Source organism: Ranitomeya imitator, chromosome 3 (assembly GCF_032444005.1).
Source record: "Ranitomeya imitator isolate aRanImi1 chromosome 3, aRanImi1.pri, whole genome shotgun sequence".
Taxonomy (NCBI): domain Eukaryota; kingdom Metazoa; phylum Chordata; class Amphibia; order Anura; family Dendrobatidae; genus Ranitomeya; species Ranitomeya imitator.
The window spans coordinates 101,379,921-101,402,812 of record NC_091284.1 but is presented as its reverse complement, the minus strand read 5'-3'; the positions used below and the strand labels follow the sequence as shown (position 1 = coordinate 101,402,812).

General features: G+C 43.4%; 1 protein-coding gene across 1 annotated transcript in view; it reads right to left on the bottom strand.

Annotated features, from left to right (window-relative positions):
- Positions 1 to 3,389: 3,389 nt before the first annotated feature.
- ALDOC (aldolase, fructose-bisphosphate C) overlaps positions 3,390 to 22,892 on the bottom strand; it is a 30,846-nt gene continuing 11,343 nt past the window's right edge. The window contains exons 2-9 of the mRNA XM_069761233.1: positions 22,694 to 22,815; positions 17,917 to 18,128; positions 16,750 to 16,804; positions 10,720 to 10,880; positions 10,521 to 10,604; positions 8,039 to 8,213; positions 6,939 to 7,138; positions 3,390 to 4,255 (exon numbers count right to left, since the gene is read on the bottom strand). Coding sequence (XP_069617334.1) covers positions 4,160 to 4,255; positions 6,939 to 7,138; positions 8,039 to 8,213; positions 10,521 to 10,604; positions 10,720 to 10,880; positions 16,750 to 16,804; positions 17,917 to 18,128; positions 22,694 to 22,805 — 1,095 coding nt within the window. The 5' untranslated portion in view covers positions 22,806 to 22,815 and the 3' untranslated portion in view covers positions 3,390 to 4,159. The remainder of the gene's footprint in view (positions 4,256 to 6,938; positions 7,139 to 8,038; positions 8,214 to 10,520; positions 10,605 to 10,719; positions 10,881 to 16,749; positions 16,805 to 17,916; positions 18,129 to 22,693; positions 22,816 to 22,892) is intronic.

Genomic DNA, 22,892 nt, shown 5'->3' with positions numbered 1-22,892 from the left:
TCTAGGTCATTACGAGTTCATAGACATCTAATATGTCTAGGTTACTTTTTATCCAAGTGGTGAAAAAAAAAATCCAAACTTTGCTTAAAAAAAAAAAAGTGTTTTCCGATACCCGAAGCGTCTCCATTTTTCGTGATCTGGGGTCAGGTGAGGGCTTATTTTTTGCGTGCCGAGCTGACGTTTTTAATTATACCATTTCGGTGCAGATACGTTCTTTTGATCGCCCGTTATTGCATTTTAATGCAATGTCGCGGCGACCAAAAAAACGTAATTCTGGCGTTTCGGATTTTTTTCTCGCTACGCTGTTTAGCGATCAGGTTAATGCTTTTTTTTTTTATTGATCGGGCGATTCTGAATGCGGCGATACCAAATACGTGTAGGTTTTTTTTTTTTTTTTTTATTTAGGATGGGGCGAAAGGGGGGCGATTTAAACCTTTATATTTTTTATATTGTTTTCATATTTTTAAAAACATTTTTTTTTTTTTTTTTTTTACTTGTGCCATGCTTCAATAGCCTCCATGGGAGGCTAGAAGCTGGCATGGCCTGATCGGCTCTGCTACATAGCAGCGATCATCAGATCGCTGCTATGTAGCAGAAATGCAGGTGTGCTGTGAGCGCCGACCACAGGGGGGCGCTCACAGCAGGCCGGCATCAGTAACCATAGAGGTCTCAAGGACTTCTATGGTTACCTTCCTGATGCATCGCCGACCCCCGATCATGTGACGGGGGTCGGCGATGACATCATTTCCGGCCGCCCGGCTGGAAGCGCCGGTTAAATGCCGCTGTCTGGGTTTGACAGCGGCATTTAACAGGTTAATAGCGGCGGGTGAATAGCGATTTCACCCACCGCTATTGCGCGCACATGTCAGCTGTACAAAACAGCTGACATGTCGCGACTTTGATGTGGGCTCACCGCCGGAGCCCACATCAAAGGGGGGGACACGACATGCGCCATACTATTACTGCGCATGTTGTGAAAGGGGTACTTTCCAAACATGCCTGCAGCTCCTTCAATGTTGGGGTAGACCCTATGGCAGCCTTCTAGACCAATTTTTCTGCTCATCTTTTCAACAATTTTGGAGGAACATCCAGTTTTAGGTAATGTCACTGTTGTGCAAAATTTAAGCCACTCATTGATGACCATCTTCGCAGTGTTTCATGGTATATCTAATGCCTTGGATTTATTTATTTTTTTGTACCCTACCACTGACTGAATTTTCAACAAAGATATGCATTTGCTGTGTTGTAAGCTGTTTAAAGACAATTTTTTTTGCTGTAAAAAAACTAAAAATGTCAGGAAAATTCTACTAGACCAGCTAAACTTTATATGGGGTTAATCAGAATGTGTACTAACTGCAGATGAAAGGATTATACATTTTAATCTCACTAGAGACTTATTTATTAAGTTTACAGACATAAAACATATACAGTGGGGCAAAAAAGTATTTAGTCAGTCAGCAATAGTGCTAGTTCCACCACTTAAAAAGATGGGAGGCGTCTGTAATTTACATCATAGGTAGACCTCAACTATGGGAGACAAACTGAGAAAAAAAAATCCAGAAAATCACATTGTCTGTTTTTTTATCATTTTTTTTGCATTTTATGGTGGAAAATAAGTATTTGGTCAGAAACAAACAATCAAGATTTCTGGCTCTCACAGACCTGTAACTTCTTCTTTAAGAGTCTCCTCTTTCCTCCACTCATTACCTGTAGTAATGGCACCTGTTTAAACTTGTTATCAGTATAAAAAGACACCTGTGCACACCCTCAAACAGTCTGACTCCAAACTCCACTATGGTGAAGACCAAAGAGCTGTCAAAGGACACCAGAAACAAAATTGTAGCCCTGCACCAGGCTGGGAAGACTGAATCTGCAATAGCCAACCAGCTTGGAGTGAAGAAATCAACAGTGGGAGCAATAATTAGAAAATGGAAGACATACAAGACCACTGATAATCTCCCTCGATCTGGGGCTCCACGCAAAATCCCACCCCGTGGGGTCAGAATGATCACAAGAACGGTGAGCAAAAATCCCAGAACCACGCGGGGGGACCTAGTGAATGAACTGCAGAGAGCTGGGACCAATGTAACAAGGCCTACCATAAGTAACACACTACGCCACCATGGACTCAGATCCTGCAGTGCCAGACGTGTCCCACTGCTTAAGCCAGTACATGTCCGGGCCCGTCTGAAGTTTGCTAGAGAGCATTTGGATGATCCAGAGGAGTTTTGGGAGAATGTCCTATGGTCTGATGAAACCAAACTGGAACTGTTTGGTAGAAACACAACTTATCGCGTTTGGAGGAAAAAGAATACTGAGTTGCATCCATCAAACACCATACCTACTGTAAAGCATGGTGGTGGAAACATCATGCTTTGGGCTGTTTCTCTGCAAAGGGGCCAGGACGACTGATCCGGGTACATGAAAGAATGAATGGGGCCATGTATCGTGAGATTTTGAGTGCAAATCTCCTTCCATCAGCAAGGGCATTGAAGATGAAACGTGGCTGGGTCTTTCAACATGACAATGATCCAAAGCACACCGCCAGGGCAACGAAGGAGTGGCTTTGTAAGAAGCATTTCAAGGTCCTGGAGTGGCCTAGCCAGTCTCCAGATCTCAACCCTATAGAAAACCTTTGGAGGGAGTTGAAAGTCCGTGTTGCCAAGCGAAAAGCCAAAAACATCACTGCTCTAGAGGAGATCTGCATGGAGGAATGGGCCAACATACCAACAACAGTGTGTGGCAACCTTGTGAAGACTTACAGAAAACGTTTGACCTCTGTCATTGCCAACAAAGGATATATTACAAAGTATTGAGATGAAATTTTGTTTCTGACCAAATACTTATTATCCACCATAATATGCAAATAAAATGTTAAAAAAACAGACAATGTGATTTTCTGGATTTTTTTTTCTCAGTTTGTCTCCCATAGTTGAGGTCTACCTATGATGTAAACTACAGACGCCTCTCATCTTTTTAAGTGGTGGAACTTGCACTATTGCTGACTGACTAAATACTTTTTTGCCCCACTGTACAAGATAAAAATCAACCTTGGCAAATCTGGGTTCACACCTCTTTACATTCATGGCTTGAGTATAGACTGAGTGGTCACGGGACTCCTGACCCAAACTCCATTGTCTAATAGGCATATATAAAGCTGGTAAGATCGGGTCAGGAGACATGCATCGGTCTGGACATGGGGGTCCATACTCAGACCATGAATGCCAAATGTTTGAAACTGGCCAAAGTTGGAGTCTTGGAGATCTGCTCGTTTATGGTTTTAGAAGAGGGAAAATTTCATGAAAAGCTGAGGCCATTTTCTGTGGGATCATCCACTGATTGAAAGTGCAGAAGAGAAATCTGAAGGTTATAAATTAATAACCACACAATTTCTTTTTAATTCACTAGTTTATTTCTTTGACTATTTGGTACATCAGTTGCATACAGATAAAGACAACACTATTTTCACAATGCACAGGATTTAGTTAGCTACCCTGCCTTGTTGGGGGTTTCTGCCCTTTCATTTCCAAGTTGTGTTGAGAGGTTGGTCAGTTTTCAGTGGAGAAAGTAGCACAGAAACCAAGCAATCTAAAGATGTACCACAAAGTGTTAGACCTTTGACAGAACAAAGCCTGGTGGGAAAGTCATGGATCACTGAATGTCTTTCCAAGGTATTACAACAGACTTCTAGATGGGGTCAGATATTGTGTAGGTGACTGAGATGGTAAGAAACCATTGTAACTAGTCATCCAATTATACATGTGGTCAACGTTTCCTTCAACTGCCCTTCAGAAGGCGCTCAAAGCCAGGTATATCATATATATTACCTATGTAAGCTTTCTATTTCCTTTAAAATTGCTCTTAATATATTATTAGGCCTCAAAAATAAACAGATCTAGTAGGAAAATATTCAACAGAACCAAGTGAATTACAGTGCAAGACAGGAGTCAGATCCAATCATTGCACCCAAGATCCAGCCCTAACAGCGGAGGCTGCAAAATCCTCCTCCTGGCAGTGGACAAGTATGAGGAGCGAGGTGGGGAATGGCTGTGGCTATTCCAAACTTTGGTTGTGAGGGGTGTCCATGTGGATGCTGCTTATAGGACAGGGAAGCAGAGTGGAGTTGTTCTGTAGGTCAGTAATCGTCACACCAACATACTCAATAGGCGTGATTGGCAACATATAGGGACTGGCCAGCCGACCCGAAGCCATCACCGCTATGCTCATACTCTCCAGCAGCTGCAAGTCCATTGGCCTTTAAAAAGAAAAAAAAAGAAAATTGTGATGTTGGCACTAAATTATTTTCATTTACCCTGTTCATAGTCATACGAGTGACCAGTTCCTCTACATGTATTATCACTGGTTTTATAGAGTCTTGACACCTTGCTTGTTGGTGAACTTTGCAGAGTCTTCAGCCTCAGAAGGGTATGTAGCCTGTGCACCAAGCTGCCCCTTGGTTTAAGTGATTTAACACTAGAGATTAGCGGACCTGTTTGGAAAACGTTCACCGAATCCAAATGTGCAATATTTCGTGCCGATTTTATGTTTGGCGATCGTATAGATGCAACAGAAAGTTAGAAGCTTGTGCTTTATAATGTATCCGTACTTCACTCTGTGTGCGCAAAAGGCAAGAACCATATGCTTCTGCCTTAAGGTAGACACTTGTCTGACATCTTTTTAATCGGTGAGAGGCGTCCTCAGGACTAGAGCCCCCACTGGGTCTGATCTGCAGACGTGGAAAGTGCCTATACAAAATGTAAAAGTTTAGTTACCCTTCATGTGCATGTACCGTATTTTGCGTATTATAACACGTACCCCAAAAGTTGAGGACAAAAATAGGAAGAAAATCTTTTTTTTAATAAAATGGTGGTGCTTCTTATAATCCATGCGTCTCATTGCTTACCGGGGGGTGGTGGCTGCGGTGAAGCGGGGTCCCAGTGTCGCCGCTGGAGGAGGCAAGAGTGAAGCGTTGCTGCAGGCTGGGATGAGGGGTGTTCGGATGTGTGGTGCAGCGCGCCGCTGCGGGTGTTCGGTGCTGAGGTTTCATCTTCCGAGATCTTGGTGCCAAGATCTCCATCTGTGCATGCGCCACCCCCAGCTGGCAGCCATTTTCCCCCAGAGTCCAGTCCACTGCATAGGAACCCATGTAACTGCGGAGGCCCTGGGCTTTCACAAGATGTTGGCAGTGCCCGCGCAGCACTGAACACCCGCAGCGGCACGCCGCTCATCTGAACACCCCCTCCTCCTCTGGCCTGCAGCAACACTCCACTCCTGCCTCCTCCGGCGTCGACCCTGGGACCCAGCTCCACCACGGCCGGTAAGGTATATCCACATTATAAGATGCAGCCCCATTTTCCCTCCAAATTTGGGGGGAAAAAGTGCATCGTAGGCCATGTGCACACGTTCAGTATTTCGCTGTTTTTTTTCGCTATAAAAACGTGATAAAACTGCAAAAAAAATGCTTACATATGCCTCTTATTATTTACAGTGTATTCTGCATATGTTGCATTTTTTTCCGCGAAAAAAAAAAAATTGCGGGGATTCCGCACACCTAGGAATGCATTGATCTGCTTTCTTTCCACATGGGGCTGTGCACACCATGCGGGAAGCAGATTATGTGCGGTTGGTACCCAGGGTGGAGGAGAGGAGACTCTCCTCCACGGACTGGGCACCATATAATTGGTAAAAAAAAAAAGAATTAAAATTAAAAAATAGTGATATACTCCCCTTCGATGGCCCCGGAGTCTTCCCGCCTCTCAGCGGTGCATGCTGCCGCTTCCGTTCCTATAGATGGTGTGTGTGTGACGGACCTGCGAGGACGTCGCCGTCTTGTGATTGGTTGCGTGACCGCGACGTCATCGAAGGTCCTGCGCACACACACACCATCTATAGGAACGGACGCCGCTGAGGAGATCGGCTGTCTGCAGGTGAGTATAACCATTTTTTTTTTTTTATTATTTTTAAACATTCTATCTTTTACTATTGATGCTGCATAGGCAGCATCTATAGTAAAAAGTTGGTCACACTTGTCAAACACTATGCTTGATAAGTGTGACCAACCTGTCAGTTTTCCAAGCGATGCTACAGATCGCTTGGAAAACTTTAGCATTCTGCAAGCTAATTTCGCTTGCAAAATGCTTAAAAAAAAAAAAAAAAAAAAAAAAAAGCGGATTTCTTGCAGAAAATTTCCAGTTTTCTTCAGGAAATTTCTTCAAGAAATCCTGACGTGTGCACATACCCTTATAATCTGAGTATTGGAAGGAATATCAGTCCAAAATTACCGTATTTTTCAGAGTCCATTGGTGAGCTAGTTCTGACATTTTACGCAACAAATCACAGAAGTCAAGCTGTCCACAATTTTTTAATCAAACCCATTTCAACAGATTTTAGCCCAAAATACACACAATTAAAATGATTTCATAAATGTGTATGTAGCTCTTTCAAACACAAGTCCAGGAATACCTTTACATGGCCGGTCTGCTCCACCATTACTGAGAAATCAGCATTTGAACGGTTATGTAGATGAAGCTGAAATGCCATTTGTATATCTGAAGCCTGTGTCACTCCAGGTCTATTCCCTTTCCCAGCACCACCACCTCCTGCTCCTTTTGTCACACAGTATAGAGGCCTTCAGTCAAGCAGGAGGCAGTGCTGGGAATAGAGCTGGAGTGACAAAGACACCAGATCTACAAATAGCTCTTCAGCCTCATTTGCAAATCAACATAAATGCTGATTTCTCAGCAATAAAGGAACGGACATGTAAAAGGTACTGCTGGACGTGTCTTTTAAAGAGCTGCATGCACATATAAATACAGTCCCTTTAAATGCATGTATATTGGGCTAAAAGCAAGTTTTCCCACTTGGTATAAAATGGAAACAGATTTGAAAAGCCTCCAGGGACGTGCAACAAAAGGTTTTAGAAGAGTTAAAGATCTTACCAATGCCCGTTTCAGGAACTCTTCAGTAGCATCGTGCTCATTCTCTCTCTTTCCACGCCAGGCATTTAAAGCCGAGGCCTGAAGGGCTCGTCCATAGGAGAAAGTGAGAGCCCAGGGTCTTGCTAGAGGACAGTTGTTGATTGCATTTAGGTTAATGGTGGCCTCCTCTTCACTTTGTCCACCAGATAAGAAAGTAACACCTAGGAAGAGAAGGAACTCATCATCCATGTCATCCCTTCTAGATACAAAGACCCTTACAACCTCACCTTATCGGCAGTGGATTAATACAGTAACTCACTATACAGATAGGACGACATCAGCGATTATCTGTCCCCGATTCATCAACATGATTGTATGCTTTGGTGTTTAAGTCAGTGTCGACCAGCTTTGTCAAATAGGCAAATCCATAAGTAGCAGTAGCATGCCTTACACAAAACTTACTCCAGTCTCTGGAGAGGGTGGTGAAGCGCACGCCACTTTTCAGATACCGTACTTGATTGATTTAACATTGTGTGCCTCCTAATGGATCAGACAGCCCTTACTAAAGCAAGCCTCCTCATCAAGACAAGCAAGAGCAATGCCATTCTTGATGAATGGTTGAGGAACGTGATATTAGCAAAATGGAAAACATTTGTGTCATGGAGTGATGACTGCACAGTATAGATAGATACTGACCAACATAATATAGGGAACCCCTACTCCCCTCATCTCTTCTTCCCACAACCGCATCCAAGACTTCTCCCGTGCTTCCCCCATACTCTGGAACTCTACCCCAATACATCAGACTCTCGCCTACCATAGAAACCTTCAAAAAGAACCTGAAGACTCACCTCTTCCGACAAGCCTACAGTGATCCTGAAGTTACTGAGCCGCCGCACAACCAGCTCTACCCTCTCCTAGTGTTTCATCACCCATCCCCTGCAGACTGTGAGCCCTCGCGGGCAGGGTCCTCCCTCCTTATGTACCCGTGTGCCTTGTTATCTGCTCATCTTTAATGTATTTGTCTATATTTGCCCCGTATTCACATGTAAAGCGCCATGGAATAAATGGAGCTATAAAAATGTATAATAATAATAATAATAATAATAATAACCCTTTACCTGGGACTGCAGGGGGCACAGTGCGGCGCAGGGCAGTCACGGTGGCCATGGCAATCTCTTCAGCAGCATATTTCTTAGGGCAAGCATGGCCAGCAGTCACCATGTTGGGCTTCAGTAGTGTTCCCTCCAAGTAAATGTGATGATCACTAAGAGCCTTGTACACAGCAGCAAGAACCTACATAGGACATAAGAGTTTAGAATAAGAAGTGAACTTAAAAGGGAATGTGCCGGCTGAAAATAGCTGAAGAGGATTAAGGTACCGTCACACTAGACGATATCGCTAGCGATCCGTGACGTTGCAGCGTCCTCGCTAGCGATATCGTCCAGTGTGACAGGCAGCAGCGATCAGGCCCCTGCTGTGCTGTCGCTGGTCGGGGAAGAAAGTCCAGAACTTTATTTGGTCGCTGGACTCCCCGCAGACATCACTGAATCGGCGTGTGTGACACCGATCCAGCGATGTCTTCACTGGTAACCAGGGTAAACATCGGGTAACTAAGTGCAGGGCCGCGCTTAGTAACCCGATGTTTACCCTGGTTACCATCCTAAAAGTAAAAAAAACAAACACTACATACTTACCTACAGCCGTCTGTCCTCCAGCGCTGTGCTCTGCTCTCCTCCTGTACTGGCTGTGAGCGTCGGTCAGCCGGAAAGCAGAGCGGTGACGTCACCGCTCTGCTTTCCGGCCGCTGTGCTCACACAGACAGTACAGGAGGAGTGCAGAGCACAGCGCTGGAGGACAGACGGCTGTAGGTAAGTATGTACTGTTTGTTTTTTTTTACTTTAACGATGGTAACCAGGGTAAACATCGGGTTACTAAGCGCGGCCCTGCGCTTAGTTACCCGATATTTACCCTGGTTACCGGCATCGTTGGTCGCTGGAGAGCGGTCTGTGTGACAGCTCTCCAGCGACGCTGCAGCGATCCGGATCGTTGTCGGTATCGCTGCAGCGTCGCTAAGTGTGACGGTACCTTTACACAATTCTCAGGCGTATCAGACTTATTTTTGGCCCTACTCCACCATTGAAACTCCTTCCTGCACTCTCCACCTCCTGAGGAAGCTTTAACAAGCAGTGAAACGGAAGTAGTGGACTTATTGTTTTCTGCACCACAGACACTGTGTCAACTATGACTAAAAGGTGTATTCTTGTTCATATATACACAATGTGATTGGGAAAAGGACATTGTCCATTTGATTAAGTATTCCACTGAAGCATTATTTTTAATCTTCTATTATATCACTGCTACACATTGTGACAGCGGGTACCTCATTATTCTGATATTAGATTGTTGTATGATTACCGTATATTGATAGTGTGAAGAAGAGCTATTTTGATGTTTAATGCAAAGCAAAGACTTGTAGTATACATAAATATTAAACGAGTACAATTCTTATGATCCACAGTTTCACGAAAAGTCAAGGTCTTATATTAGTTTTTGTGCTGAAAGATTAGGGCTTATTTTCAGAGGAGGTCTTTTTTTTCCCATAAACAAACAACATTTATTCAAATATTATAATATCATCACACGCACACACGTATTTATACACACTGCATATACTAGCCTGGCTCCTCTTTAGTTCCTCTAGGCTCTTGCAGTTAGACAACCTTTGGTGACATCATGGTCACATGACCATGATGTCACCAAAGGCCCTTGTACATACTCACACATGGGTAACAGAAGAAAAAATGTAATCACAGGGAGATTCCGCACCTACACTCAACTGGCCCCTGTACAGACTAGAAAAGCCCTAGCCACACAACTAAAAACACCACTTTGGACCTAACTCCCTAAACGGACGTTGAAGGATTTCTCCCAGCGAGATACGAAAACATGTTCATATTGGGTAGAGAGGGTAAACTAAGAAAAAACAAAATAAAAAGTAACATGAAACCCAACAGTGGTAAAAGGAAAAGGTGCTGGGAAGGAAGCAAACAGACTCACTGCAGGAATACAACTGGAGTTAACCAAACAACATAAGCTGAAGGGCTCAAACTCCTGAACACACCTCCACCAAGAGGTATAACCAGCAAGAAAGTGCAGTGAATTCTGAACATATAAAACCCCTGCCAAAATGTCAGAGCACACAAACACCGTAGAAACCATCAGCACTTGGACAGGGAAGAAAGGGCAATAGCTCAGCAGACAGAGGAATCGACTACGCAGAAACAGGTCATGAAGTCCTGAAAGAAAACGTTTTTTTCTATAGTCTTTACCTTGGAATATGAAATGATTAGGGCTCAAAATTTTGGCCCCGACTGTCTCTCCCAACCAATGCCAGCCCTTACTGTAACGAAGGCTTATTTATGGAGTAGAGCTTATATTTCAAGCATACTCCAACAATCCTAGCAAATCATGCTAAAGCTTATTTTCGGGGTAGGACTTATTTTTTGGTAAACATAGTAATACTGACTAGAGAGGAGAAAGAAAAAAGTAAGGGTAGGGGTGCTGTGTGCAAAGTATATTTACGGTGGTCCAAGCACAAACCTTTTCAGTGACATACTGGCAGCGTTTCAGGTCATGGTCTCCATCAGGAAGGATTTCCGGCTCCACAATGGGAACAATGCCGTTCTGTAGAAAAGAAGAGCACTAAGCTGCACATACAGGTTTATCCCCTGCATATTTTCACATAACAACATTCTTTGTTATCCCTGGCACAGACAAGATTACACAATAACCCATTTACCTGCTGGCAGATGCTGGCATAGCGAGCAAGTACATTAGCATTCTCCATTATAGCAACAGAAGATGGGGTGTGCTCGCTGATCTTAAGCACACATCTCCATTTTGCAAAGTCAGCACCATCCTTCTTGTACTGAGCACAGCGCTCGGACAGGCCATCCAGACCTATAAGAGGAAAAGATGAGGAAGAGTAATATATATATATATATCAGAAGACAAATCAGGATTAAACATATCAACCTTTAAATTAGATTTCTGGTTGTAAGCAAAAAAAAATAAAAAATAAAAATTTCCCCACTCTAATGTTGTCATCCTTACCAACCACAACTTAGCTTTTTTCTCATCATACTAATATGAGGTCATATTTGCAGGACAAACTAAACTACATGTTATAGTGCTGTAATTCTTTAAATACATTTTTTTTTAAATTTCCCTTTTTACTTTTCCTCTGAACAACCTTTTGTAAAAGGTAACCCGTTAACTGATTCATGCTGTCCAAATCGAGGCCTCTCCCCCAACTTTCCTAGGCAATTGACAGATCCCTCCCAATGTACACAAATGAGACCTAGAGCAGTGTGAGGAGAAGCTGGCCTCGGGCAACGCCGATCTAGACTCCTCTCTGCCTATGGTATCTGGGTAGATTTTTAAACTATACTTTGTGTGAAATGCAGTGAGTTACGGGTGAAAAAAAAAAAAAAAATACATATTCCTGGCTGGAATTGAGCAGCCAGACCGATTCATGCCTTCCGGTGTTTGGCCAGCACAAATCGGTTGACAGGTACCTTTAGGAAGCAGTTTGCTTGGCTACATTCCGTTACATAGATAAAATATTAAGGACAGACATCCACAAAGTTGAAGCTCTTCCTTGATGACTAACAAGCTGTGGTGAGACCTCCGCTCTGTGCTGTTGTATAATGGAGTCTTCTTCCTTCTCTAGGACAATGATCTCTTCCTCCTGGTGCTTGGGTGATCATATCCGCTTCTTACTGAAGTAGGAGACTGCTTGGAAAGCCCAGGCAAAACGCATCATCAATTTGCTCCAGGGTATATATGCAGCAGCCTTATTATAGTCAGTCACACGTATTGTCTTTTATGCACTTTCGTCCCATTAAGGGTGTGTGATGTTACCAATATGGATACAAACATACCATGTTTCTAAATATATTACTTTGTAAACTGATGCTTTTATACAAAGGTATGGATCATCATTTTAGTCATTGGTATTTCAATGTAGTGCTTATTGCATACTGGTTTACATTCTACTGTATTTGTGGTGCCTTCTCTTCATTATATGGCTCATATGTAACTACTTGCCTGGAAACTTATATTGCACCCCTCTCCCTCCTCTTTTTTTTTACCATCAGTAGGTTTTTCATGTGCTGATTTCTGCACCATTGTCTGTATCATCCACATATATTTTTTATGAACAAAAAAACATTTGAATATATTCTATATGTGGAGTTTGTAAAAAAAAAAAAAATATATATATAATCCTTGTAGGTAGTATCTCCGTAGGCACACCTGGTACATTATCAGGTGTACCGTGATTCTTATAGGGCAACGCTTCCCACTTCAAAAAGAAGGAAGGATTGAAGGAGGAGTCAGGTAAGAATTTCTGAATCTTGACTGTCATTGGAGGAATACATTTTACTGCAGGTCACAAATGTCTGGGGAGCCCTTTCCAGAGAACCTGACCGAAAAGCAAAAAAAAAAAAAAAAAAAAAAAAAAAAAAAAAAAGTCTGAAGTCTGTTTAAAAGGACAATGCACTTTCTCCTGTGACATCCTTGAAGACAATCGGCACAGCTCCAGGAGTAATGGCAAAACCCACACTGCACTTGTGTTGCTATTCTTCGTCTCGGGAGATCAGGACCACCCCACAGCCTTTTTCCCTCACACTCATTTCAGACTTAAGGTTTTTTTGGGGGGACAGAATAGAAAGGCAGATAGAGTGTCAGCAGTGATTTTCTTTTTTTTTTACTGAGAGGGGAAAAAAATAAAACTGCTACAGTGTCTAGTGAGTGAAAAACAGACAGCACACTGATGGTATCTGAGAGCTGTCAGATTATTCACGAACCCACAAACTTATGACTGATTTTGATCCGACATTCAAATCAATATTGGGCAGGTCTTTGTGATTTTGGATGGATCACACGGTCCGAGGAAAAACTCCCCAGCCCCATAGACTGTCATAAGTATGACTGCCAACACCACCAAAATTCAGAGAATTCATAGATAAAAGGTTTTTGCTTCTACGTTTGTAGGAAGGGGTTTACAGAAAATGGAAGGCTATGCATAAATATCATAAAATCAGAGACTTGGAGGAATTACCGTGGAAAGTTTAGATTATCCTTATTGGGCTGAAATGTTTGTATATTTCGATGTCTGTTCCACCTCCTGTTGGGCCACACGGGCGAACAAAAATGGTTCAATATATTTAGCTACAGATCTGTTTTATGGCAATGCATAATGAGGTTAACTTGACATAATTTGCTGTTGATCTCCATTTCTATATCCGCGATTTGGAACGATGGTCTGATTCATGTATGGTGGGGGTTATAGAATATACAGAGAAGTGTAAGGGGGGGTCCTGTTTAATTTTTTAACAATACAATAAAAACAATAATTGTAATAAGTTATGATTTTAAAAAAATTATATATATATATATATATATATATATATATATATATATATATATATATATATATATATATACATACATACATACATACATACATACATACATACATACATACATACACACATACACGACCGCTATCTGTGAAGAATTATGGACAGCACTCATACGTGAAAAACTGATGTGTAAATAAGGCCTTAGTCTCAGGGGCCTTGTATAATCACTACAAATATGGAATAAGTGCCAAATCCGCATGCAAGTACGTGGTAGCACATGCCATAATGTTTCTGACCAGCACAGCCAATCTTTCCAGTTGAAAGGGTGGTGGAGCAAAGAAATAAAAAGGGGGGAAAAAATAAATAAATAATAATAAAAAAAAAATAATACCCCCCCACACATTTGTCTGGTGCTGCTAGATTCTTTAGACCTAGGACTTATGATGTCCTCGTCAATGGAGAAGGGTGAAGCTTTGGTTATGCGGAAAACAGTTTTTCTTCATACCAATTATTTTATTTTTTTTGTAGAAGGCCAGGTGACATGCAATGGCAATAAGATGACAACAGCCTCTTTCTCCTCAAGTTCACTTCCTAAATGCTACAACTTCTACTGATTATGGCAGCTAGTGGATTAGTATGCTGCAATGCCAGTTTGCTCCACTACTGAAAGCTGCAGTCGGGAGATAGGCTAAATTCACACGGTCTGTGCTCTTTAGCCTACAGTATTTGTCAGGTTCTTTCCCCAATGTATACTGTAATTTTCTCACAGGCCTGCATTCATTAGACAGAGGCCAAAAGTGTGTTCTTTCATCCCCCCCCCCCATATGGCAGGTATGATTCTGCATAACGGAAGACAGGTGGTCATCAGGAAGAAACGTATACCGTAAGAATCATGTGGCAGGAAGGCATTAGTGCTGCAGAAGATAATATCTTTTGCCTGCCTAGTCTCCTCCGTAAGAAAAAGTATGAACATGAGCATAATTAAGAATCAAGTTAACAATATCAGAATAACCATGTAAATTATCAAATTTTAATATTGTGAGAAAACTCAACCTATTTTAGGCCTCAGTCACACATCTGTATATTTAAGGACATGTACCATATTTATCTTGTGTGTCATCAGTTTTCAGATACTGAAAAGAGGCAGACCGAGTCTTTATTAATTGACGCCAAAAGAAATGATCTCATGTTATTAATTTGCTTTTGTTAGACACCAATAAAATAAGTTTGTAATTAATTTGCCGTGTCTATTTACTGTCATTCTCTTGCTAAAGAGCTTTTATCTTACATAGTGTACAGATGGCTTCTATGGTGCTAGGCCCCCCATTATCTTCACAGACCTTGGCAAAGTGTGCACAGTTACATTCCATGAGAAGTGTTAACTCCTAACATCCCAGAACCTCTCTGTAGCCCACTGATTTCTATATACCAGTTATCTGCTCCCCTCCCCACCACTGGTATAAATCTTGCAATGTCACAAGCCCACACCATCAGTAATTTCCAGAGCAGCTTTCCTAATCATGGCTCTCACATTCAAGACCTCACTTATATGCCCCCAAATATCTATGTCGTCTAGTGATAGCAGTATACACTCCAGAACAAGCCACTGATAGCTAAACGTGTTAAAGCTCAGCACAAGTTCTGCTGTATAACTTTACTAAAGGTACCGTTACACTGAACGACTTACCAACGATCACGACCAGCGATACGACCTGGCCGTGATCGTTGGTAAGTCGTTGTGTGGTCGCTGGGGAGCTGTCACACAGACAGCTCTCTCCAGCAACCAACGATCAGGGGAAAGACTTCAGCATCGTTGAAACTGTCTTCAACGATGCCGAAGTCCCCGGGTAACCAGGGTAAATATCGGGTTACTAAGTGCAGGGCCGCGCTTAGTAACCCGATATTTACTCTGGTTACCATTGTAAAAGTCAAAAAAAACAAAACAAAACACTACATACTCACATTCCGATGTCTGTCACGTCCCCCGGCGTCCAATGTGTCAGCGCGGGAAGCTGACGCCGGGGGGGATGTGACAGACATCAGAATGTGAGTATGTACTGTTTTTTTTTTTTTTTTTTTTTTACTTTTACAATGGTAACCAGGGTAAATATCAGGTTACTAAGCGCAGCCCTGCGCTTAGTAACCCGATATTTACCCTGGTTACCAGTGAACACATCGCTGGATCGGCGTCACACACGCCGATTCAGCGATGACAGCGGGTGATCAGCGACCAAAAAAAAGGTCCTGATCATTCCCAGCGACCAACGATCTCCCAGCAGGGGCCTGATCGTTGGTCGCTGTCATGCATAACGATTTCGTTGCTACATCACAAAAAGCAACGATATCGTTAACGAAATCGTTATGTGTGAAGGTACCTTAACTTTACTACAGTTCTGCTACTCAGCAGAACAGTCACTCGCAGAGGAGACGCCACCCTGCTAGAAAGCAGGAAGTGAGGAGACTGCAGAGCCATGAGCTGCTCAAGAGACAACTTACAACACGGGAAGACATACTATTGGTGCAAAATGTGCAGCCGCACAGGGACCCAAGAGGTAAAGGGGCTAACTACCACCTCTGAAGCAGATGGAATTATGCATTATGTTGAGGTGTTGGACTGCAAAGGGCCATATATTCTTGCACGGGGGCCTCTTTTGTCTGTATCTGCTTGAGAATAATACTTTAAAAACGGCTCAGTGTATTTCAGTGTTACATTCGATTTTCAGAGGAGGTCTAAATGGTGGAGCCCTATCCACAAAATGGTTAAGAATAGGATATGCTCTCACAGATCAAACATGGAGTCCATGTGATCTCCGTAAAAAAAAAATAAAAATATTGGCCCTTTTAGAACATTATAGCCTTTCCCCTTTTCTGCTGTACTGAAAAGTTTAGTCAAATGGCTAATGTGTTGACAGCTTGTAATGCCCAAACCTAGCCGAAATATAGTTTTTAACCTATTCACAGCCTGCTATGATACATGGCTGCTACAGACTACTAAACAAAGAAAAATAATATTTTTTTTTTTAAATATATTATTACATTGGAATTTGCGCAATATATTTTGCAGGATATTTGTGTGATAGATGTGTAGGTCTATATATTCTAGATGCATGACCCAGAGGTTAGTACAATAGGTGGCAGAATAGCAATACATTGTAGATGAAAAGCAGTGTCCCATGCAGAGAAGTATTGCCTTTCCACAGCAATAGTATTTCCTGGGCACATTGGGTTATTATGCACTGGTGGCCATTCAGAGCTTTGCGCAGTTTCCTCATGGGAGCGATTACGTGTCACATTTTCCACTCTCCCATTACAGGCACTTACAGGATCTGCTCCCTGGCACTTACACGTCACTTTCTCACTGTGCCCCCCACAATTTGCCATGTGGCCATCACATCACTAACCTTGAGTTGTGGTTTCTCCATCCGTACCAGCAAGAGGGACCACTCCTTTATCAACCTGTCATAAAAGAGACTGCTCAGCAATATTTGTGCACCCCAAATAATAAGACATTTGTAGCAATATTAATAATTTATTCATGCAGGGACCCCACTGCTGACTAATTGATTTTGGCGTATTCCCAGTACGGACTGTGGTTTCTGGGTTCTCATTTGCTGCAATCCACGGCTCTAATAATAGAGACTAAAACAAGTGGAAGAATGGATGACCTCTCCTTTACCCGACCTTCAAATTCCAGCGGCCACCCGGCACAATAGGAGGGACATAATAGGAAGATTGTGAACAGGAACCGGACACATTTTACTTTTTAGAACTAGAAGAGTTTCTTATAATTGCTGCAGGTTAATGTATATTGCCTGTATACACACATTAGCGCCATAGAGAGTATAGAAATATGACGGACCCCATCGACTTCTAAATAAGTTTGTTAGGTGTTCAATGAGGTTCTGGAATTTTTGATAAAAGGTATTAAATTTTTTTTGTCAGCAAGAATAGTGCAGGCAACATCTGATTGAGAGGCGCACAGATCCCACGCTTTGTAGGCCTTTTCAGATGGCAGAATTATCCTGCACATTTTGCCATGTATTCCACTCCAAAATCAGATCGGCTTTCAAACCAGATCTGATTATTCAAATGTAATATCGGTGTTGCTCTTCATACAGTGGCACCGTTACGTACAACCACCAATGTTTTTTTCCTACGGACACTTTACTTAGAGTCGTATTTTGAAGGTATACCCCCCCTATCCAATCTAATATCAGGGCCGAAATCAGAAGGAGAGGCAACCAATGTACAGCAAGAAATGGTCTAATGAAAAGGGTTGTCCACTACTCGGAAAAACCCTGCTCAATCCCAAAGTTTCCCCCTTATAAAATAAACAGCTGCAAAGGAGGGGAGTAAAAGTGTTATTATTTTAAAAGAGGAAACATAGGGTTTTAAAGGGGGTTGTCCAGGTATAGGACAACCCCCTTAATGAAACCTGGTCAGGATACTCACTGGACATCAGACAATTGGTTGGTATCTGAAGCAATATGCGTCTCTTTACATCCAATGTCTGATGGGATGGGGGGGTGGTATTCCTGGATAATCCCCTTCACTCTAGATTTCCTCACCTTGATTCCTACAACAATTCCTTTATCCTTAATCATCTTCACAAAGTTGGTGCCGCAGTCCCCTTGCTGGTACATAGTCTCGTGGAAGAAGATGACGCCTCCAATGCATTTCTCCATGCGTTTGTCACCTTTAAAGAGGAGCTGACGGTAAAGTCGCCTGTTCTCCTCCGTGTTCTCTACTCCAATACCAGTCAGACGCTTGGCCATGCTCCCTATGAATAAGCGGCATAGCAGGAATTAAAGTCATCACAGACTAGCGGCACAAAGGACAGTACAAATCCTAGATTTAGACGGAACCCAGTCTCGTGGTCATATTTTATGTGGTGCACGGGAATTGAACAGCTTAAAGGGGTTGTCCACTACTAGGACCACTCCTTATTGAACTAAATGTTTGAGATAGATAGATTATAAAAACCCCCACACACACCCTATACTCACCTCTTGTGCCGGCGCCGTTCGAGCTCTCGCGGTCCTGGAGCTCTTGTGCGCTTTTGTGACACGTGGTGCCTGGCGTCCATCAGCACTGGAGTCCCCACCTTTGTACAGATTGAACTTGAAGAGGAAGTCAGATCAGCCGCAGCCTGGACTTCCTCTCCAATCCGTACAAAGGCAGGGACAGGGACACCACTGCTGATGGGCGCCAGGCACCATTACACCACACAAGAGCTCCAAGACCTCGAGTGCTGGAACGGCACCAGTGAGTATAGGTGTTATTTTATCAGGGACAAACATTTAGTTCAAGAAGGGCATTGTCTTAGTAGTGGACAACCCCATTAAGAAGAACATACTAAAACAGTTTATTTTTGGGAGGGTGGAGGGGGGAATTAAGGCTGGGGCTACAGAGAGATATGTGTCATATAACACTACAAGTCAGACATTTTTGGGCTGCAGGAATGGAGGTTTTGCACTTGATCACTACAGAAAGTAAGCGGAGACCAGTGATGACGACCAGAGCATTAGATTGAAGAGACCGAATAAATATTAGTTTTATTTATTAATATTTAATAGTCCCACAAGGGGGATTTGACATGCGATTCTTTGATCGTATTGAAAATACACTATAGTACTTATGCACTACAATACATTATCTAACCTGACATCCTATCAGATCCTGCTGGAGCCAGGCCAGAGGGATGTGTCAGACACAGGAGCCATTATCAGACTTCCTGCTGCCATACAAACCATTCACACCCCTGTGATTGTGATGCGGGGTGCCAATAGGCTGATAGAGGTAGTGAGCTCACAGTTGTCAGATTCCTCACATGCCACTGTTGACTACAGACAGCAGCAAAGGGGTTAAATACTGGGATTTGAGCTATGCCCAGTCACACACGTTGCAGCAGATGGCATGGGCACATCTCCTGTGTCTGTAGCATCCAGACATATCTGTACACCCGACTGCATGAAATCACCAGCAATCTGGATGTACAGTTACACCCATTTGCATCAAGGGGTTAATATAGATACTTAACCCATCCACTGGTTTAGTCCACCTCCCATCCCCCCACCCAGAAAATCCCTTTAAGGGCAGTCTCACACATCCAGATAATTCTGGTACCGGAAAAATCGGTACCGGAATTATCTGTGTACGTGTGCCAGTACGTTTCTGTGGCACATCAGTGTGGCACACGTGTGCCCACTGGGTACCACATGCACCATGCCGGAGACAGCGCTAAAGTTTAGTGCTGTCCCCGGCATCGTGCTGAAGCCCCATTCATATCTTCCCTGCAGCAGCGTTTGCTGTAGAGAAGATATGAATATTAGTGTGTAAAATGCAGATCCAGGTCAGTCTCCTGCACGGCACACGGACAACATCTGTGTGCGGTACGTGCTTTACACGGACCCATTGACTTTAATGGGTCCGTGTAATACGTGCGCTCCCACGAACACCGACATGTCTCCGTGTTTGGCACACGGAGACACGGTCCGCAAAAAAAACAAAAAAAAAAACAAAAAAAAAAAAAAAATGACATCTGAACAGATGCATTGATTTTTATGTGTCTACGTGTGTCAGTGGCTCCGGTATGTGAGGAAACTGTCACCTCACGTACCAGAGCCACTGACGTGTGAAACCGGCCTAAGGCTGCCGTCACACATCAGTATTTGGTCAGTATTTTACATCAGTATTTGTAAGCCAAAACCAGGAGTGGAACAATTAGAGGAAAAGTATAATAGAAACACATGCACCACTTCTGCATTTATCACCCACTCCCGGTTTTGGCTACAAATACTGAGGTAAAATACTGACCAAATACTGCTAGTGTGACGGAAGCCTAAAGAGAAGCTTTCAGCAAGATTTATCCTTATAAACTAAAGCCATGGCCATAATAGCACTGTGATGCTGATTAATACGATACCTGATGTAAAGGAATCCGCTCAATGGTTGTTTAATACTCACCTTATGACGTTTTCTGAAATTACATCTTCTGTGTGCTTCGGGGCAGGACGTGGGTGCCGGGTCTCCCTCTGGTTCTCCATCCCCCACCAGTCTCCTCTGCTTCTTGTGCAGGTCACTGATTATTCAGTGACCTGCCTCATTTTTAAAATTCTGCACTGACTCCATCATTGGGCGGTGCATGCGCAGGGCGAGTTGGCGTCCTGTGTGTAGGACTTTGATAAAATAGCACTGGAGGCGGCGCATGTGCAAATCGAGCTTTTGGATCTGTACATTTTTCACAGAGCCAAAATCTTGATCTGTGCATGTGCTGCCATTTTATTCAAGTTCTGCACACAGAACACCAGATCCCAATGCTCATGCGCAAATGATCGCGGCGGCGCAGAATTTTAAAAATGGAGCAGGTCACTTAGTTATCAGTAATAAATAGCCAGGTCTTTCACCGGGAAGGAACAACCACGGGAAGGGCAGCATCCAAAAAGGAAAACCACCTATGCCAAAACATGGTATCCGCGGCTTTTCTACATGCATTTGCATATTTCCCATAAGGGATGGGGGCAGTGTTCTGGATCACTGCGTTGAGAAACACGTGATGGTGTCTCCGCGGTGTTGGATGTTTTGATCTCCCCGAGGTCATTCATCCTTATGTTTATACTTAATTATCAGTGACCTGCACAAGAAGCTAGTGAGTGGGGGCGGAGAACCAGAAGAAGACCCTGCCCCCCACGTTAGTTCTCCGAGCTGGCTGTCAAGCCGACAGCCGGCACAGAGAAGTTGCAGCACACCAGCTCGCAGAGATCAATTGTACTCGCATCTTACAGACTAGAGTACAATTGAGGATTGAGGCTCTGACCGCCGGGTCAGAGCGACGCCAGCAGCGTGATCAAGTCATGTGAGGAGCTGAAGACACCGGAGATTGTGTGAGTGTGTGATATTTATTCAGTGTGTGTGGCAGGGGATAAATTTATTATTTGGGGGTGAGTGGGGAGATGGGTGTCGACACCGAGTAGCGAGGGGAAAAAAATAAAAATAAAAAAAAAATGGTGCTGACAGTATGGAGAGAGAGGGTGATGGATGCGTGAGGAGGAAATATGGAGAGGGGGGTAAATAAGTGAGGAGACAGTATGGTTAGCAGGGGGGCATACATGAGGAGGAGGGAGTAGTGTGAGTGGGCACAGAATACAGACTGAGTAGTGTGGGAAACCGTGTAAGGGCACAGCATGCCAAGGAGAAGGAATGTAATGAAGGGGCACAGTAGAGAGACTGGGCCCTATAGACAGGAGACAGTGTGAGAGAACAGTGTGAAGAGAGGGCCCAGTATGGAAAGGAGAGAGAGCAGTGTGGATGGGATGTACCATAAGAGGGATACCGTGGGGTCATATTTTGTGCAGAGAACATAGTGAGGGGAATTTATTTAGGGGCTCAGCGCAGGGAAGATATTATTCGGGAGCATTATAGTGACACTGCTATCTTAAAGGGCATCATGTGGGGATGGGCTACAGAAGACGGAAGTCGGCAGAGACGGCTGTGGATGAGAAGAGTCATCATGGCGTCTGGACAAGATGAAAAGAAAAAGAAGACTCCAGAGACGACATCATCCATCAGGTACCTGGATGTAATTTTTTTTGTGATACTGACTAATTCTCATATTGTTATTTCTGCAAGGAGAATTAAAGTGGTTGTCCAGGTTTGTGATGGGTCTGCAGTCATTCTTTGTGACTGCAGACTTCTGAATTCTCACAGTGCGCACTGCACGCTGTCAGGATTCTCTGGTGCCAGTGATTTGCTCACATGTGGTCACGTGCTGACTAGACATGTGTGGCCTCACTCAATGATCGTGAATTGAGGCTGGACACGTCTAGTCGGAATGTGGTCAGAAGTATATAAATCGCTGACACGACCGTCCACTCTTGCCACTGGCAAGGGAGAATCCTAAAAGTGTGCAGTGCTTACATATAGTGACTGCAGACTTCATCTGAAACCTGGACGAGCCCTTTATTTATAAAATGAAGCCGTGCAGCCAATCCTGACAGCATGTAGTATCCTCACTGTCAGGATTCAGCTCTGCAGGTTCCATCACATGGACACTTCACTCATGCGATTTTCATACTGACAGTCACGTGATAATGAGCTTTTCTTTCTGCTTCTCTCAGTTTTTCACTGAACATTGAGAGAATTAGAGAGAGCAGCTTATCGGCACGCGAGTAAGGCCGGGGTCACACTTGCCCAAGTGTACAAGTCGCATATGTGCTTGGGGGTGTGTGGGGGTGGGGGGAGCCAAACCGAATTCTTACCCCGGGTGCCAGAAAACCTAGATACACCTCTGATAATGGATGCCTGGTTTACTCTTCTTCCACTACACCACCTCTCCATGTCTCTTACCCACTGATTCATCTGCAGCAAGGATACCCTTCCCTTTAGTAACAATCTTTTGTGCAATGTCCGACAGCTCCTTCTTCTGCTCAGAACTGAATGCTGGGTATTGGTGGGTCATCTTGTAGGATCTGTGGGAGATAAGAGGGTTAAAAAAAAAAATTACATTAAAAGATTTTAATTTAATTGCTCAAGATGAGAAAAACAC